The 19,385-nt window shown below is 44.5% G+C and overlaps 1 protein-coding gene across 2 annotated transcripts; it reads right to left on the bottom strand.

Annotated features, from left to right (window-relative positions):
* Positions 1–3,529: 3,529 nt before the first annotated feature.
* PRXL2C (peroxiredoxin like 2C) lies at positions 3,530–17,870 on the bottom strand. 2 transcript variants are annotated; one of them, XM_053298778.1, is made up of 7 exons: positions 17,508–17,870; positions 14,447–14,515; positions 13,549–13,575; positions 12,570–12,623; positions 11,316–11,421; positions 7,844–7,975; positions 3,530–5,662 (listed from the first exon to the last, which is right to left on the bottom strand). In XM_053298778.1, the coding sequence occupies exons 1-7, from the start codon at positions 17,697–17,699 to the stop codon at positions 5,535–5,537; spliced, it is 708 nt and encodes a 235-aa protein (XP_053154753.1). In that variant the 5' UTR covers positions 17,700–17,870; the 3' UTR covers positions 3,530–5,534. The 2 variants fall into 2 exon arrangements, with proteins under 2 accessions (XP_053154753.1, XP_053154754.1); XM_053298779.1 differs by lacking the exon at positions 13,549–13,575.
* Positions 17,871–19,385: the final 1,515 nt, after the last annotated feature.

Below are 19,385 nucleotides of genomic sequence, written 5' to 3'. Positions count from 1 at the left end.
CCCCTCAAGCGTTTCCCAGGGGTGCATTCTTCTCTGTCCAGCTCCTCGCGATGGAAAGATCGACTCCCTCCTGTTCTGTAGATTAGCAAAGAAAGCTTTTGAGTTGGTCTCCAGAAAATGGGAGATGGAAAACAGGTCAGATGATACTGGGTGGACTAAAGCTCCGTATTGCCTAGAAACACGCTGCGATTTCAAACTGGTGTAAGTGGAACCCGAAGTGACTTTCTTGGAATCGGTTTCAACGCGTCGCACAAAACTTGTATGGAAGACACTAGCCCTACACGTCCACGTTCAACAGACGTGTACAGTCTTTACAATAGGCACATGCAGATCTCTTATTAAACGCAGGGGTGCCGCTATAATTGAGCGGATGGGTTCAAAGAACCTGGGGCCCCCAGCTCCTGAGGCCCCCCCCAGCTCCCTATTCTCTTCATTATCTCCCTCACTCTGAGGGCCCACCGCAGAGAGGGGTGAACAGTGCCCCCTCTCCCCTAGCTACGCCCCTGGCACCGTATGTACAGTGGTACTTTTCATATCATAAGAACAGCCCTGCTGGATCAGGCCCAAGGCCCATGTAGTCCAGCATCCTGTTTTTCACAGTGGCCCATATCAGTATCCTGCATTTGAGGGGCCTGTTCACTTTTTAAATGAAGGCATGTACAGTCATTCACAGAAAAACATGTACATGTGTTTGGATACCTGTATGTAAATACAAGGTCTGAATAGTACTACTTCTCTTCTGCATAGGAAACTGAACAAAATCCATGTAGAGTTCAAGGGCTATCCATAAAGCAGCTCCAACTTAAGACACCTTGATAATCCCCCCGCTTTTTGTTATACTTTACCTGTTACTGGCCAATAAAATTCATTGCTTCTTTCATTTCCTCCTTAACATTAATGGATGTAATTGTTCAATATATATAGCCTCTTTAATCTTATGTTTCACAGTATTTGCTTCAGTAGCCAAAATACACACCTTTGTTAGTGCAACTCTTCCTTCATGTTTTTCCTTCATATGTTTGCCCAGGATTTCAATCAATCTTTATTATACAGTGGGTATAGGAAAGAATCACCCCCTTTGATAGACCTTAAATTCTGGTTCCCTTACATCCTGAAATGAAAACACAAAGAAAATTCCCTTCACCAGCTGTACTTATCCAATGCAACCTATAACATCCAACTGAAAAACATCACAATTACAGTCCAGAAAAAGTGTCAGAAATAAAAAACAAGAATTACTGAGATTGAAAAAGGATCAAACCCCCCCCCCATGTCAATATTTTGTTGAACCACCTTTTGCTTTAATAACAGCCTTGAGTCTGTTGGGATACTTCTCTATCAACCTTGCACATCTAGACGGAGCAATATTTGCCCACTCCTCCATACAGAACTGTTCAAGTTCGGTCACATTGGATGGTAGGTGTTGGTGGACTGCTATCCTCCCTGGATCAGGTCGGCCCTCCAAACTGGATGGAAGAGCAAGGAGGAAACTGGTAAGAGAGGTTACCAAGAGGCCAATGGCCACTCTGAAGGAGTTAAAGGACTTCATGGCAAAGAGTGGTTGTTCTGTGCATGTGACAACAATTTCACGAGCGCTCCACAGATGTGGCTTGTTCAGGAGGGTCGCAAGGAGAAAGCCACTTCTCAAGAAAGGCCACATTAAAGCTCGTTTGAGCTTTGCCAGAAGGCACCTTGAAGATTCTGATGCCAAATGGAAAAAGGTCTTATGGTCAGATGAGACCAAGATTGAACTATTTGGCCTCAACACCAAACTGTACACCTAGCGTAAATCCAACGCAGCTCACCATCCACAACACACCATACCTACAGTGAAGCATGGAGGTGGCAGCATCCTGTTGTGGGGGTGTTTCTCTGCCTCAGGGACTGGGGCTCTCGTTAGGGTAGAAGGAAAAATGGATGGGGCAAAATACCGTCAGATTCTGGAAGAAAACCTGCTACCCTCTGCCAGACAGTTGAGGATGGGCAGAAGATTCACCTTTCAACATGACAACGATCTGAAGCACACAGCAAAATTGACCACACAGTGGCTGAAGGAGAAAAAAGTGAACGTCCTCATGTGGCCCAGTCAGAGCCCAGACCTAAATCCCATAGAAAATCTGTGGAGAGATTTGAAGATAGCAGTCCACCAACACCTACCATCCAATGTGACCGAACTTGAACAGTTCTGTATGGAGGAGTGGGCAAATATTGCTCCGTCCAGATGTGCAAGGTTGATAGAGAAGTATCCCAACAGACTCAAGGCTGTTATTAAAGCAAAAGGTGGTTCAACAAAATATTGACATTGGGGGGGGGGTGATCCTTTTTCAATCTCAGTAATTCTTGTTTTTTATTTCTGACACTTTTTCTGGACTGTAATTGTGATGTTTTTCAGTTGGATGTTATAGGTTGCATTGGATAAGTACAGCTGGTGAAGGGAATTTTCTTTGTGTTTTCATTTCAGGATGTAAGGGAACCAGAATTTAAGGTCTATCAAAGGGGGTGATTCTTTCCTATACCCACTGTATTGCATATCTGTTAAATGTTCTTAATATTTATATTTATTATTTATTTGATTTCTATACTGTCCTTCCAAAAATGGCTCAGGGTGCTTTATACCTTTTTTAACAGGGGTCTCCCTGTTTCCCCAGTTTAAAATTCCTCACATTCCATACATATAATCTTGTACACTATTCCCTTAACCAGCCTTCATCTTTCTCACAAATCACACAATCCATTTCACACTCACTATCGTAAATTCAGGACTTAACCAGATGCTGTTTTAAAGTCATAAGTATTGTACAAATAACATTAGCTTTCAAGCCATGTTTTCTCAGGATCTTTTGTGTTTGCCACATAAATCTATCAGTCACATAAGGAACTTTAAGTACATATAACCCTTTCTCAAATTTATTTTTCCTAGATTGATCCATTGGGAATTTATAGCCATTCTTCCTAACTATTTTTTCCTAAATAATTCTTGTTCAATATTAAATGTTTCTCTAAAAACAAAATAATATGAACAAAGGTACTGCATATAGAATTCAAATCCAAACATGGTTAAATCTTGAATCTCTATTGAGAACAAGCAGCACAGTCCATGGGAAAAGCCAGGTAGGGGAAAAAATAAAATCAGAATAGCTCTAGAACAGCAGTTGTTTTCACAGATTGAAATATATATTTCTTGCTGGTTATAATGTCCTCACTGTAAACAACTACAATAGAGGCAGTTGAGAAGCAGTTTAAATAGGTATGCATTGGTGCTAATGACAACTACTTGGAAGCCAGCCCCATAATTTCCAGAGATCTTGTCTCATGGTTTCAAACCAGGATGTTAGCACCAGCCCTCCTCTGGAAGCACCTCAACAGCTAACGGTTTGCTTTCTCTGGTTCCTTTTGGGACAAGTCTGCCATCTGCTGGATATTAACATCACATTATTTAGTTTCCTTTTTAAACATCCATGGTTAAAGCATATATTCCAGCTGGGTAGCTTTGTTACAGCAAAAACAAACAGGAGTCTTGTGGCATGTTAGACCAGCAGATTTATTATGGCATATGCTTTCATGAAATAGGGTCCACTTCATCAGATGTATGAAGTTATCCTCAGTAGGCAGATACATACATACATAGGTAAAGGTAAGGGAAAGTGTGCCATCGAGTCAGTTTCAACTCCTGGTGACCACAGAGCACTGTGGTTGTCTTTGGTAGAACACAAGAGGGGTTTGCCATCGCCTCCTCCCACGCAGTATGAGATGATGCCTTTCGGCATCTCCCTATATCGCTGCTGCCCAATATAGGTGTTCCCCATAGTCTTGGAAACATACCAGCAGGGATCCAAACTGGCAGCTTCTGGCTTGATAAGTCATTTCCCCTGCTGCGCCATTAGGTGGCTCACATACACAGGTAGGCAGAGGGAAATAATTTGAACAGCAGTGCAGAAAATGCACAATACATTTTTATGCAAAGCTCAAATGCATACAAAATATACTCAACTCCCAGAGGGGTAGTCATGTTGCTATGTAACCATTTTGATAACTTTTTGTTAAAAAGCGATATATAAATATTTGTAATAATAATCATGTTTTTCTGTGCAGCAAAACCAGTGAACAGCTTCATGGCACTTGACAGACTAATGGGGCCAATTTGGATGTTACTGCCTGACTGGCACACCAAATCACATGGGGAGCAGTGTGTGCCTGCACATTTCTCCTGCCACTGGCATGCCGTCCTACCACCACATTACACCATGCAAAGCTCCAACATCTGAACCATCCTTGCTGCACAATTTAAATACCACTTTATAAAGTTTTCCCCATCTTCCCCATCTGGTGCACCATCCAGATCTGCATAGTGTGTGTGTGTGTGTGTGTGTGTGTGTGTGTGTGTGTGTGTGTCCAAATGCTATTTTAAAGTAGTGTTTAAATTGCAGAGTGAGTGTAGTCTGACGGTTCTGCCCCTCCCCCAACATGATTATGCTTTGCAGTGTTGAAGACACAAACACTGCAAGTGTGGCGAGTGGGAGTAGCAGGGTTTTTCCAGGGCACATCAGTAAAGGAGCGGGGCTTACAGACACACTTCTGTGGACACTGTACTCAAGTATAGCATCAATGGGTAATATAATGCCTGAACAATACGTGTTACCTTACCCACACTGGATTTTCACTGGCAAACCTAGATGTAGACAGGAATAGGGGTCTATGAAACCAAAGGTACCTGGTATCCCAGGAGAATAATCCAGGAAAGAGGTATAACAGATTGATCTATTCTGGGCCTATGTCTTGGGACTAACAACAAATATAACTTGATGTCTTCATTTGGGGATCCCTGCCGAAAGCCAGACATCCACAGAGGTAAGGACAAGTCATGCCCAGAATCCCACTGACAGGTGACCTTCTTTCTTGTTTAAATATCACATTCCAGCGTGCCTTGGGCCAATCCAGTTAACATTTTGAAGAGCCCTCACAGTCATGTGGGGCAGGAATGTGGGTGCGTATGTCTCCCACACATTGGGCATGTGCCTAATTGTGCGCAGAGGAGCAATTCATTGGACTCATCCCTCAACACATAGATGAAATACCTGGATGGGAAGGGGGAGGATGTGCGATGTGGTTCACCATGTGGTTAGGACTGGCCAGTTGGAGTTTTGTCCAAACTGGCCCACTGCTAGAGCACAACAAAGAAATAGAATATTGGGAACTGGCTGTAAAATTTACAAATTCTCATATGGCATGTGTGCATCTATTTTAAACAGTAGGTTTCTTTTAAAATAAATATATTGCAATGCATAAAGTACCTTTTTGTGCAGCTGCTTTAAACGTGGTTTCTTGTCAAATGCATCATAGCCTATATATTGTTTTCGTGAATACAACCTAAGTGTGAAGTCCTTTACTCAACTGTTGGAAACCTGTTTACTCAGTAGCCAGGGATTTTCCATTGAGTGATGTTACAGTAATCTCTCCCCTGGTGATTTACTGGAAGGGGGCGTGTTGCTGTGTATCATTTAACTTGCCACCTGGATTTTTCTTCTTCTGACAAGTCACACATCAATAATCTGAGCTCTGCTGCTGAAGTCTACTGTTTGAACTCCTGCAAGCTGCAAAATACTGTTAATGGGAGCATGATCCAACCTATTCCTGTCAAAGTGTGCAAAGTGGATTTCATTACCTGGAACAAAATTAAATACAACACTGTTAATGCTCAGCTGTGCAACATATTCTTCCATCATCACATTTCCCCCCTATTACTGCTAGGGTGGTATAGTGGCCAGAGTGTTGGATTTTGACAAGGGTTATGGTATTTTCAATGCAATATCAGTATGGGAAGAAGGCAAGATGCTAAATTCAATAATAAAAACTTACACATCAGCCATAGTTTTACTTTCCTGTTGACAAAATACCATACTCATTATTCATTAGATTCATATTCATTAGATTCTCCCTCTAGTCCCACATTTTAAAAAAATAATGTGGGAATGATGGTCAATGCACCACCCACTGGTATGCATGACACTTGCATAACCACATACCTTACAAACACTCAGAAGTGCAATGGACTTCTAACCACATAACACATACCTTACAAACACTCAGAAGTGCAATGGAACCACTAGTGGGTTTGAGGAGATCACTGCATTTTTTCCAATGACAAAATATCACTTTTTATGCCTGCTACACATACACTTCCTCAAAGGAAGACCCATGGATCTTACTGCAAGAGGTCTATGCATTTATCTGCAGAAAACACTTTCATGTACACACATGAGGTTGCTAATATCACTCAGCAGCAACTCCCTACACTATATCATATAACCCTCAGGAATAGGGATGCTCTAAAACATATCAGTGTAGTGCAGTGGTTAGAGTTAGAGTGTTGGACTTGGACCAGGGAGACCCGGGTTCAAATCCCATTCAGCCATGAAACTCACCGGGTAACTCTAGGCCAGTCACTTATCTTTCAGCCTAATCTATCTCACAGGGTTGTTGTGAAGACAAACATAACCATGTGCACTGCTCTGGGCTCTTTGGAGGAAGAGTGGGATATAAATGTAAAAATAAATTAAAAGTAAATAATAAAAGTAAATAAATTTTGCTGCCTGAGGTGAAGGACAATACAGCAGCTCTCCAATCTACAGCTATCTCTGTAGTTGCCCCAGGGCTGTGGAATGAACTGATGTATCTTTCCTTTATTCATTCTTTAATGTAAAAAAAGTAAAAAAATTCTATTTTTTAAAAAAAGGAATGCACTTCCTGCTGAGATTAGCGCTGCTCCATTGGCTTTTAGGAAACAACTATAAAGACACATTTCTTATGTTTTAATGGTTAAAATTTCTTGGTTTGTTTTATAGTTGTAAACCACTAGAGACATTGGTTGTGGGAGGTATACAAATATGTCAGATAAATGAATAACCAGATAAATAAATAAAATAAATCTGTCAGTAAGTAAAGTAAAGTGTGCCTCCAAGCCGGTGTCGGGCATAGCATGCTCAGACCACGCTGCCAAGGACAGAGGCTGTGACACTTGAGTACTCTCAGTCTATGCCACCAAGCCAGGGAATGGCACCAGGAGTGCTCCTAGCTTCCCCTTGGGGGATGGGAAAGAAGAGGTGTGCCCAAGTGGAAGAAGAGGGGGAAATGAACTGCATACCTCCGCAGGAGGAAGGGCGGAGTCAGTGGATGGTAGTGTGGTACTTGCCACCCCCTGTACCCTTCTCCACCCCCAAGGTGATGCCTCACCTTGCCTCATAGAAGGGCCCTGCCTGCTCAGGAATGGCTTTTGTGGGTGGGGGATAGCAGAAAGGAGGCAGTAAAGCCCCCACATACACACAGAGCACTACATGTACATGCAGCCCTTTTGATCACAGCCAGAAATAGCCAATTAACATAGGAACATAGGAAGCTGCCATATACTGAGTCAGACTATTGGTCCATCTAGCTCAGTATTGTCTTCACAGACAGGCAGCGGCTTCTCCAAGGTTGCAGGCAGGAATTTCTCTCAGCCCTATCTTGGAGATGCCAGAGAGGGAACTTGGAACTTAGATGCTCTTCCTAGAGTGGCTCTATCCCCTAAGGGGAATATCTTACAGTGTTCTGCAGATGGCATGTTGGAGCCTCTTCCATCTAAGATTTCACTGAGAAAATCACTGCTGACCTTTAAAACAAAAGACAGATGGACCAACAGTCTGACTTTCCTGCCTTTATGTAAAGAAGTGAGAAATACAGAGTAACATTTCCATTGCTTACTGTGTAATATAAGCTTCTTTTTCCTTGAGGATCCTGAGAAGTATCAGCAGGAAAGAGTAGACATCCTGTAGCATAACTACTGAAAGCTTTTAACAAGCAGCCTTACCTGGGCCTAAAATCAAAGTACCTCCCTGCTGAGCTGGATCTCCTTGGAAATCAAATGCGGGGCTAGCCATTGCTCTCCACATGCTCTTAATGCTTCCTGATAGCAAGCTGGATTTTACATGAGGGCTCTGCGCTAAAATGGTACAACACAGAAGACGAAGAAGCACATTTGCTTTGAGAATTTAAGCTTAAACACTTTATATGCACTTTTGGTTGCAAACTTGTTCTAGTTACTTGTAAGTCATTCAGTTATAATCCACTAGTATTTTTAAGCCCGTTTCAATAACGGGCTCTAGTGGGGGGGGGTGCTGCTCTCAGCCTCACCTTGGGCTGCCAGCGGGCCCAGTCCCCCGGACTTGGGGTGGTTTTGTTTCGGCATGGGGGTGGTGGGTTCTATTTAGGGCGGGGGGGCTTTACTTACCCCTCCCGTGCTTGAAGCCCCCTGCAGCTGCCGCCCCCTTAAGTCTCGGGCCGGACTGACCGGGCGCTCTACAAACGGGTGGGCAGCGCGGCAGCAGGATGTACTCCCACCCGCCCCCTTCCCTGCCGTGTGTCTGCTCTGCAAAAGTGTTTTGGAAGGAAGCCTTCTGCGCGCGCACGCGCAGAAGGCTTCCTTCCAAAACGCTTTTGCAGAGCAGAGACATGGCAGGGAAGGGGGCGGGCGTACATCCCGCTGCTGTGCCGCCCGCCCGTTTGTAGAGCGCCCGGTCGGTCCGGGGCGCTGGATCAGGCCCCCCCTTCTTCCTCCTCTCGGCCGCCAGCCAGGGGCCATTTTTCTTGGCGGCCACCGCCAGCAGGGCCATTTTTCTCGGCGGCCACCACCGCCGCCAGTGGGGCCAGTTTTCTCGGCGGCCGCCACCACCGCCAGCAAGGCCAGTCTTCTCGGCGGCCGCCGCTGCCGTGAGCGGGGCCAGGCTTCTCCGGCAGCAGGGCCAGTCCTTCCTGCCACCGCCGCCTTTCCCTGCTTAGAGCCAACATGGCCGCCCGTCTCTGGGCGGCCATATCTTTTTGGCCCGATCTGGGCATGCGCTCCGCTCCGCGCATGCCCAGAATGGGCCAAAAAGACACGGGCAGCACGGCCGCACGCCGAAGGCTTTTATGGTATAGGATAGATTTATTTGCAAGTAAATGTGTAGACTCAGACTGTTTGAGTATCCAGTAAGTGTCCATCTAGCAAACAGCATATAAAGCTGCATATAAAGCTGTCAGACCATTGCTCCATCTAGCTTAGTATTGCCATCACTGACTGGCAGCAGCTTTCCAGGGTTCCAGGCAGCCCTACTAAGAGATGTCAGTAATTGAATCTCTTGGAGGGGAATGAAAAGCAAGTGAAGAAAGAGGAGAGCAAGAGAAGAGAAGAGAGAGAAAGCAAGAAAATAACTGTATGATAGCCAGCAACTGGGGAGTGAGGAAGAAAAGATTGATTTCTTTTTCCATATTTATAACCCTACAAAAGATCATTTTTGGCCCTTTTCTTTTAATGAAGTCTGCAATCTCCAGATTTTAAGGCCAATCCATACATTACATTTTCCAGTCAATGGATTATTTTGGCAATAGATTCATGCACCTTGTACACTGATGGAAAATAATATGTGGATATGTTATGTATGTAAATTGTTTCCCTGTAATTCTAGGGTATAACCTAGAGCTCTGTAGTTCACAAATTCCTAGGGAAGCAATTTACCGGAGTAGTATTTACCAATTAGTACCTGTTAATGATAAACCAAACTCCATGCTAAAAGGCAGTGAGGCTATTCTCACGATCGCCCAAAAGTGGGCTGTAGCTGTAACGGGAGACGCGCGGCTCTTGGCAGCTAGCCTCCATAAATACACCTCCCCTTAAATGAGGTAAACGAGCACTCCATTAACCTCATCCTTTTGCTCATGTGTTATAAGCAGCCTCCTGGGCGCAGGGGTCTCTCCAGGATACTCCGCACGCTCGTGTGGGGCATCCTGGAACTTCCGGGGGTCATGTCAACCCCATTCCCCGCAGCCCCCGCGACAGAGCCGGCAGTCATGGGCCGATCCAGCTGCCCAGGGCTGCCTTTGGATCATCTGCGGGGAGAGCGGGCTAAGCCTACTCTCCCCGCAGACCCGGAAGATGCTCTTCTCGCTGATTGTGAGAACTTCAGTATGTCTGTGAATACCAACTGAAAACAACAGAATAGAGCTATTACCTTCATGCCCCACTTGTGGGCTTCCCAGAGGCATATGCAGTAAGCTACTGAATACCAGGTATTGGAGAGCAACAACAGGAGGTCTGTAGCCTTCATGCCCTGTTCATGGGGTTCTCAAAGGCATCTGGATGGCCACTGTGGGAAGCAAGATGCTGGACTTGATGGGCTTTGGGTCAACTCCAGCAGAGAGAGCCCTTCTTTGTTGTTCTTATGTTGACAGTCTGGCTATTGACATAGGGACATAGGAAGCTGCCATATACTGAGTCAGACCATAGGTCCATCTAGCTCAGTATTGTCTACCCAGACTGGCAGCAGTTTCTCCAAGGTTTCAGGCAGGAATCTCTCTCAGCCCTATCTTGGCGATACCAGGAAGGGAACGTGGAACCTTCTGTTCTTCCTACAGTGGCTCTATCCCCTAAGGGGAATATCTTACAGTGTTCACACATCAAGTCTCCCATTCATATGCAACCAGGGCAGAAATGCTATCACCTAAGGGCAGTCCAAGATACCTTGCTGCCTAAAGGGCACTATAATGCCTTCCCCATCTGCTGGTGGGGCACTGTATTCTCAGGCCACACTGCTGAGACGGTGGCGATAACGTGTGAGCACTATCAGACCATGCCACCAAACTACACAGTGGTGGCAGGGATGTTCCAAGCTCATGCCAGGGTAGGAAAGAAGATGTGCACCCCAGTGGGACAAGGACAGGAAAATGAATACATGTCCCAGCAGGGTATGGAATACAGGAACATAGGAAGCTGTCTTATACCAAGTCAGACCACTGATCCATCTTGCTTTGTATTGTCTACATTGATTGAAAGCAGCTCTCCAAGGTTTCAGGCTGGGGTCTCTTCCAGTCCTACCTGGAGATGCCAGGGATTGAATGTGGGACCACCTGCATGCAAACCAGATGTGCTTCCAGTGAGCCATGGTCCTTCCCATGAATTATGATCTTATATATATGTGTAAGGAAATAATGAACTAATTCAATCAAAAACTGTGTTCTACCTGGGTTGGGAGCTATGTGTGCTCCCAATTTTCAGTTGTATAGAAGCAAGATAGGAGAAAAACCTGGGTAGAAGTGATTTTATAGAAGCAAGGTAGGAGGAAAACCTGGTTAGCTCTTCCTCCTACTTTGCTTCCACACAACTGAAAATTGGGAGCTCCCAAATTCAGGTAGAACACAGTTTTTGATTGTGTGGATGACTTCAATGTGAAGTCTACAAATCTTTACATGATTATTGATGACTTTTTGTGCTGTTGTCTAGAACGTTTACCATGGATAGCACTGCCCACCTGATGTAACGAATGCTTCTCCTCTTTTCATGCCAAGTGTTCTATACAGCTCCCTCTTGGGATCTACATACATTTCATGAGAATAACCTGTCAAGTGGCAAAATGGCTGCAAGAAACATACATACATTTCAATAGAAAATACACTGGGAAGTCTTTTATACCTCCTGGAAAAGACTGCAGTTCTAAACATTAGAGAACAGATCCCTTTGAATTCAGTGGGATTTTCTTCTGAGTATATGTGCGCAGGACTGCACCGCATAGCTATAGTCTTAAGCATGCATACTCGGGCATGTTCCACTAACAAGTAACTAATTTCAAAGTCAATGTGCTTAAAGTAGAATCTAGGTGTGATTCTCATTTTGAAATCTTCTGGCTCAGCATTTAAAATGCAGTTCATCCTGATCACTGAAAGGTGTGCATTCGAGTCAAGTGTTCATTAGAATAGGTGCAAATCATTTTTTAGATAACATCTACTTTGCCCCAAAGTCACTTAAAAGCAAATCCAGTTGAAATCAATTACACTTACTCACATGTAAGTAGTTTAATAATTATATATACCAAACCCAGGCTTTCTAGAAGTAGTCTTTCCCCGCTTCATAATCAACTGCACTACTTAAATTTAGCTGCAGTCACAAACTTGGAAAATCAGCCTTTAATTATGCATCAGAAATTGCTTTTAAAATACTGCAATAACTAAATTGGATGAACCTGCTCTGATGCAATAAGTGTTATTAACCTCATTTTGATCCTTTCCCAAGCATGGATGCCATTGGTGTAACAGCTGAAGCTGTGGTGGAGTATGGACAAAATTAGCAAAGCTCTTCTCAGCAGTGTATACATACATGTAGGTACATCAGGTCATTCACACGATCAAAAACTATGTTCTATGTAGGTTTGGGAGCTGTATGTGCTCCCAATTGTTGGTTGTGTGGAAGCAAGGTAGGAGGAAAACCTGGGTAGAAGTGATTGTGTGGAAGCAAGATAGAAGGAAACCCTGGGTAGCTTTTCCTCCTACTTTGCTTCTGCACAATTACTTCTACCCAGGTTTTCCTCCTACCTTGCTTCCAAACATCCAAAAATTGGGAGCGTACACAGCTCCCAAACCTATGTAGAACATAGTTTTTGATTGTATGAATGACCTCCATGTCTGCTCTTGATGGGAAGGAACCTCAGGAAGTGAGGTGGGCTAGATTAAAGTTTAAACCACTGAACACATCTTTCTATGAATGCTCACTAACTTCCAGTTGTCCTTACCTTTATATGGTGGTGTGATGATTGTCCAATAATGACAAGTTTGACATTTGCATTCTAAAGAGAGGGGGGAAATACAAAGACAATAACTCTCCAAACTGCTACTGCTACTTACAGCCTTACTACTATGACTCACTGTGCTGACACTTTAAGAGCTCAGGGCTGAACTCAACAGCAACTACAGCACTGCAGGGTCAAACTGTGATGGTATGCTGGCATTACAATCAAGTTATGTTGGCTGACATCCAGACTAACGCTGTGCTGGTGCTACTAAGCAGGGGTGATTTTTACCTATTTTTCTTCTCTCTGAAGCCCATTGTGCCTCCTCATGTGACCCTTGGGAGGCAGAGTGGGCTTCTGAGAGAAGCGACGAACTCTCCTTCCACTTCATCCAACACAGCATTAGTGTGGATGTCAGCCAATGGTGTTGGAAGTAGATATGCTGACACATGTCTGTTTGTTTTTTAGTTGTAGTGCTAGCTTTGTAATGCTGGTGATGAACAGCTTGGTTTCCTACTGATCATCAGCCATTCAGCTCTAACAAACACTTCTTCAGCACCCTCAGATCAAAACCATAGACGGGCAGACAGACAGACTTTATTTGTTGAAACCAGCAGCCATAACAATTTGACAAACACGTCAACAACTTTGTAATGATAAGTCACAAATATTAGTATGTAGCAATGGCCAAGATTAAATATGAAAATTCAAGTTATACGGTTAAATGCTAGTTGGGCACTGGACCATATTAAACCACACAAATTTAAAGTGAGTGGCAGCTGAAGCAAACAAGACCACTTTATGGACTCTCTTCCAAAATGTACCATCAAGTAGTATTTGCCACCTGTAACTTGCATTAACCAGTGTCTCACACTGTTAAGTGGCTTTCAGAAGTCTGAAAAATGTAAATTAGAATTTTCAAGGCTATATGACTACACATATTTTCTTGGGAGTTAGTTGCACTGAACTAAGTGGGACTTACTTTTGAGTAAACATGGACAGGATCAGGCTGCAAGTCAAGAAGAACATGTTCATGCCAGCCAAATTCTTTGCCTTGTTAAGCTGCAGTTCTATGCACATCCTTATGTGGGAGGAAGCTCAATTGAACACAGTGGCACCTGCCCCCAAGTACCCAGGACTGCACTGTTAGAATGTTCAACTGATATTTAAGGCCTGGTCTATATTTGCAGCAGAATGAGGTGCCAATACAGTGGCAGAGTTCAGAGGTGGCAGAATGGACTATTCCTCTTTGGACTGCAGGTGGAAGCTACCATTTATGAATGCTCCCTCTGTGAACAGAAAACTAGCACAACAACGGGGCAACTAGCTAGAACAGTTGTGGGCTAGCTTTTTACCCGCAGAGAAGTTAAGAAGCATCCAAAACTGGCATCTCCCTCCTGAACCCTGTAGTTCCATAGTCCACTCCACCACCTCAGGAGTCTACCTCCTAAAGCTTCGTCTGCATATGCAGCAGAATGAGGTGGGAATGAGGTAGTAGAGGGGACTATATGACTTTAGACTGCAGGTGAGGCAATCAGTTCTTGAATACATGAAAGATTTGTTGCAAATGCAAAACCAGCACAGTAAGGAGACAGCTCGGCTGGAATTTTTAGCCTGGATGTGTTGTCTTCTTTGTGCTAGGAATTTTTATGTAGAGAAATATTCAAAAGTGATATCGTTTACCTGCAGCCTGAAGCAGTACAGTCTGCTCTACCATCACATTCTGCTGGATGTGTAGCATCCTAACACTAAAAAAGAAAGCCAAGAAGTATGTGGGAGGATACACTCACAGTATGTAGTATAGACTAACTGCAATAAAGGCAGTAACATTGTCCTATTATATTTTGAAATACGGTAAGACTTTCTGATGTTTTACTTACTTGTAAAAATGCCTTGGGTACTTTGCCCAGATCTTCCACATATTCCTTACAAGCATAACACAAGAAATGCTGAAAAGAGCCAATCAGGGATGTAAGAGGACACAATTGCAATACAATATTAAGTTTTAAAATTAGTGGGGAAGGTAGATAAGTAAATTCATTGAGTCTTAAAAGCTGGGGCTACAAAGCCATCTACATTAGATTTCACAACTGGAAGTTTGGGTGTATGTGGGTGGTATTCAGACTTGTTCCTGAAAAGGTCAGGGCAACACGAATGAACGAACGGAAACCTTATCTTCCTCTCTTGTGGATCAAGAGAACCAGATGCTTTGTGGAAATAGGGCATACAATCCAGGAAATGATTTTAGAATATAGTCAGTGTGTCCTTGATTTATTAGGATAGACTAGAATTAATGGCAGGATAATCATATGCCACTCTGGAATGACTGAGATGGCTAGAATGGTAATTGAACCTAATAAAGGCAAGATAGAAGGAACTGTATGCAAATAGGCTCGAAAATAACAGCATATGATGAAATGAAAGAGGATGAAATGCAATGGCTCCTGTGAAATCACTGAAAGGCAATAAAAAGGTGTATTCTCAAGCTGTTCTATGTAAATAATTGGAGCTGGGTAAATTTATAAGGGTGGAATTATGGGGAATGAGTAGAATGGAAAGGTAATAATACAGAAATGACAAAGAATGACAATTAATATAACATGCTCTGTTGCTGGGGGAGGGGGAAGCTGAGGCTCTTCCGTTGTTGCTGGGCTATAGTACATTGTGGATGGGGATGATGGGAGTTGTAGTTCAACAACAGCTGCAGAGCCTCAGCTTGGCCACCCCAGCCCTATTGTTTGCAATTGTCGCCTTGGCCACCTGTTCCATCTTCTCCTACACAGCTCTTTTTTGCATGCCATTTGCTCCTTTGGTCTGGTCCTCCTTCCCTTCTCAATTTACCCTGTGGCAACCCCAGCTGCCTTCTGCTGTCTTGTACCAACTGTTGTGGAAGACCCATCTCTGGCATGATAAAGAGAATCCAGGTAATTCTTTTTCATTTCTCCCACTAATTAGGGCTGCCTACGTATAATTAAATCTGTCCCTCCTCCTAATAGCAGAAGTTGAAGTTGAAGGACTTCAGTGTTGGGCTCCACAACAGTTGGTAGAGGTAAGCAGAAGGAAAGTATGGATTAGAATGAGAAGGTAAGAGCCATAAGAGGACTTGCTAGGCTATCCTTTCTCAAAGCCAATATCCTCAGCCTTGTCATTTCAACAGGTTCCATGTCCTCTGCTTTGTCATTAGTCTCTGCTGCCAACAGAGATTTCTGATGCTCTCTATTCCCTGTGATTCCAAATTGGTTCTACAGAAGTATGTTCTATGGCCCATGTAAATAATGCCTATGAGTGATTAGGAATGCTGACATTCTCTTTTCCCTATTTCACTGCGGTTCCACTTCCCTTACACCACCCAATGGCACAGCAGGGAAGCAACCTGCCTAGAGATCAGGATGCTGTTGGTTCGAATCCCCGCTGGTGTGTTCTCCAGAATATGGGAAACTCCTATATTGGGAAGCAGCGATGTAGGAAGGTGCTGAAAGGCAATGGTAAACCACTCCTGTATTCTACCAAGAAAACCACATGGCTCTGTGGTCGCCAGGATTTGACACTGACTCTGACAGCACAATCTTTCCTTTCCTTTTCCTTTTCACTTCCCTTGAGAATCTGGTTTCAGCTGGGCTGTAATACTTAGTCGATTGATCAGATTAACATATTAGAAAGTCTTTGATTAAAAAGACTACCCTGATTAACCAAGAAGATTTTAAAAATAAAAATACAAGGTTGCAGGCATAATCTTGCAAGAGAAATGCTGCCTTCTTTCTCAAAGGGGAGAGGATCCCTCTCCCAAGATGATGTCCACATGTGTGCATCCATCACGTAAAGCCACGTTTCCCCTTCAGAACCACTGTTTTATTCATAGGCGAATGTATGCCTGTTAATTAATCACCCAGCAGCCTAGTTTTCAATCGCTTATTATAGCATAGCCATGCTTTGCTCTTTGGAAAAGTACAGTATGTTTGCTCTGAAGTAGGCCCCACTGACTTCAATGGGACTGCTCAGTAAGTGCATGTAAGGAGCGCAGCCTCAGGAATCCTTCTAGACAGTAAATCCCACTGAGTTCAGTGGGTCCTGAGTTCAGTAAGTCCCACTGAGTCAGTCAGTGCGACTTACTTCAAAATCCGTTTCCAGGCCCAGCTCAAAATGCTGATTTTAACCTTCAAAGCCCTAAATGGCTTGGGACTGGGTTACCTGAGAAAGCGCCTTGCCCCATATGTCTCAACCAAGATCTTAAGACCTTCTTTGGAGGCCCTCCTCTGGGTGCCCACCAAACGAGGTGAGGTGGGTGGCTATGAGGAAGAGGGCCTTTTTGGTGGTTGTGGAAGCCAGTGAGGTTTGGCTGGCTTCATCACTTTGTTCTTTTAGATGCCAGGTCAGGGTTTTTTTGCTCACTCTGGCCTTTTAATTTTTTGATCTGATGGTAACTGCTTTTTTTAAAAAAAAGTTTTTGTATTGTATTTTGTATTTTCTTTCCCCTCCTTCTTTTGGTCTGTTATGATGTGTGTTTTTATCTCATGTTTTAATGTTGTGTTGTAAGAACAATTTGTAATGGGGTGGCTAACAAATAAAGTTGTTTATTATTATTATTATTAATTTATTTAATCAGTATGCAAAGGATTGCAGCTTTGATTGTCACGATTTCCTTCACTCGCCGTTTTCAAGGCCTCTTTATATAATCTTTCTCCATTAGGATTCAGGTTACGAATGGAAAGTCAGATTTCCTGTTTACCAGAGGTAGGCTGGCCTGGGAATGGATCAGCCGTCGCTCAGGGCTCCTTTAAGCAGCTTTGATGTTGTTCCCTTGGCCAACATATTGGCCCCGTGTGCCTAAACTTGCACTCGGATGTAAACGAAGCGCTCCCCGCACCCCACCCGGAACCCCGCCGGCCACAACGCAGGGAGAGTCTCCGCCTGGCTGGGCGCGGTGGGGTTGCTGTGTCTCACCCGCACAAACACAACGATTGCCTTTTGCTCCTTGTAGAGGCTCCCGAAAGGAATCTCCTTCCCGGCTGCGTCTACCACCAAACGCTGGGAGGCGTCTCGGAGTTCCACGGGCTCTTCTTCCATGTGCTGCCAGGCACTTTGGCCGCTGATCTGCTTCGTAACCGGGGGTGTCGCCGCTAGCGGATCTGCCATGCTGGTGCTGCCGTTGGGTGGCTTGCCTGAGCTTAAGTCGGACTTGGGAAGGCGGGCGCGGGAGGTGGAGCAGGCCTGGAGGGGATACGATGACTTCGAGGAGGACTCGGAGATGTCTGACGGCGCCAAGACAGCTGGGAGGAGATCTACTTCTCACTCCCTTTGCTGGGTTGCAATCCTCCGCCAATAGTAGCAGCAGCAGCCGTAGCAGGATCGGCTACTGAGCTCCAGCGCCGGAGGGAGAGGAGGGGAGCGAATTCTTTTAATGCGCTCAGGAGTCAGGAGCACAGGAAGAGATTGTGCCATTTTAACTCAGCGCTGCATAGTTCTTCTGTGCTGCCTACCCACTCTAGATTAGTTCTAAAGTGCAGAAATCATCAGCACCCCCATTTTCGAATCGCTGCAGTATTCGCTCTTCACTTGACACGTTCCCAGAGAATGAAAGTGAATTTCGCACTTCCGTCGGGCAGGCTGAATTCGTTTTAGTCTGAAATAAACCTGATATACCGTATTTCCACAAATCAAAGACGACTCTGAATTGAGATGACCCCTTTAAAAAGGAGATGTTAAATACAGGTTATAGCTGTATTTATTTGAAAGGAACAGGACTCGATTGATTGATTGTTCGATTTCTATACAGCTTTTCATTAAAATAATCCCAAAGCGGTTTACAATATAATTAAAAATGCACAATTAAAATACAAAACTTACAGATAGTAACTACAAATATAAAAACAATATATCTCTATTTTAAAAATTTAAAATCCTATACAAAACACAAAGTAGCAGCAGTAAAAACTGTACTCTCACATAAAAGCCTGGGTGAAGAGCCACATTTTTGTTTGTTTTCTAAAAATTGTAATGGAGGCTGAGGAGTGGACGCCAGCTGGGTGAGCATTCCAAAGCCTGGGGGCAATTACTGAGAAGGCCCTGTCCTTCTCAGGACAGCCGAGCCTCTCTCACAATTGGCATGCGCAGCAGAGCCCCTTCTGATGATCTTGTCAACCAGGCAGAAACCCTTGGGAGCAGGCGGTCCTTCAGCTATCCAGGGCCCAGACAGTTAATTTAAGACAAGCTCCTGATTTCAAATATCAAAAAACCTGGAAAAAACCTAGTCTTGGATTCAGGTAAAAACAGTACAGGGGAAGATTTTGCTAACTTTAGCTGAGAGACATCCTTTGAAAATGCCTTGTGTTTGTTAAGATTGCTGAAGCTCCATCACCTGCCGCCTGTCCTGGGAGCTGCTTGTGTGAGGAGTGGCTTCTGGGGTTTGAGGGCTTAAAAGCAAGGAGGCTTGCCTCAAAGCAAGTGGGAAGGTAACAGGGGAGCAGGGTTATTCCATCTACCTTGCTGGGACCTACCATCTAGCCCCTTTGCCTCCCGTGGACATTCCAGCTCAGACGGAGTGCAGCCTGCTTGTTGGCTGCCAAGTTCCAGCTGGCTGGTTGCCAGCCTCCCAGCTTGCTGAAGATTGCTGAAGCTCCATCACCTGCCACCTGTCCTGGGAGCTGCTTGTGTGAGGAGTGGCTTCTGGGGCTTGAGGGCTTAAAAGCAAGGAGGCTTGCCATAGGTGTAGCCGTTGGCATGGCCGTCAGGCTGCCTGTAGGCGGCCGCCAAAGGGGGCCTGCCTTTGGGGCCGGGCCTTTGGGGGTGGGACTGAGGGCTGGGGGGTTGGGTTGGGCCATG

The sequence above is a fragment of the Hemicordylus capensis genome, chromosome 2 (genome assembly GCF_027244095.1).
Source record: "Hemicordylus capensis ecotype Gifberg chromosome 2, rHemCap1.1.pri, whole genome shotgun sequence".
In the NCBI taxonomy this organism is placed as follows: Eukaryota; Metazoa; Chordata; class Lepidosauria; order Squamata; family Cordylidae; genus Hemicordylus; species Hemicordylus capensis.
The sequence above is the reverse complement of the archived record's forward strand: the minus strand, read 5'-3'. Positions and strand labels throughout refer to the sequence as shown.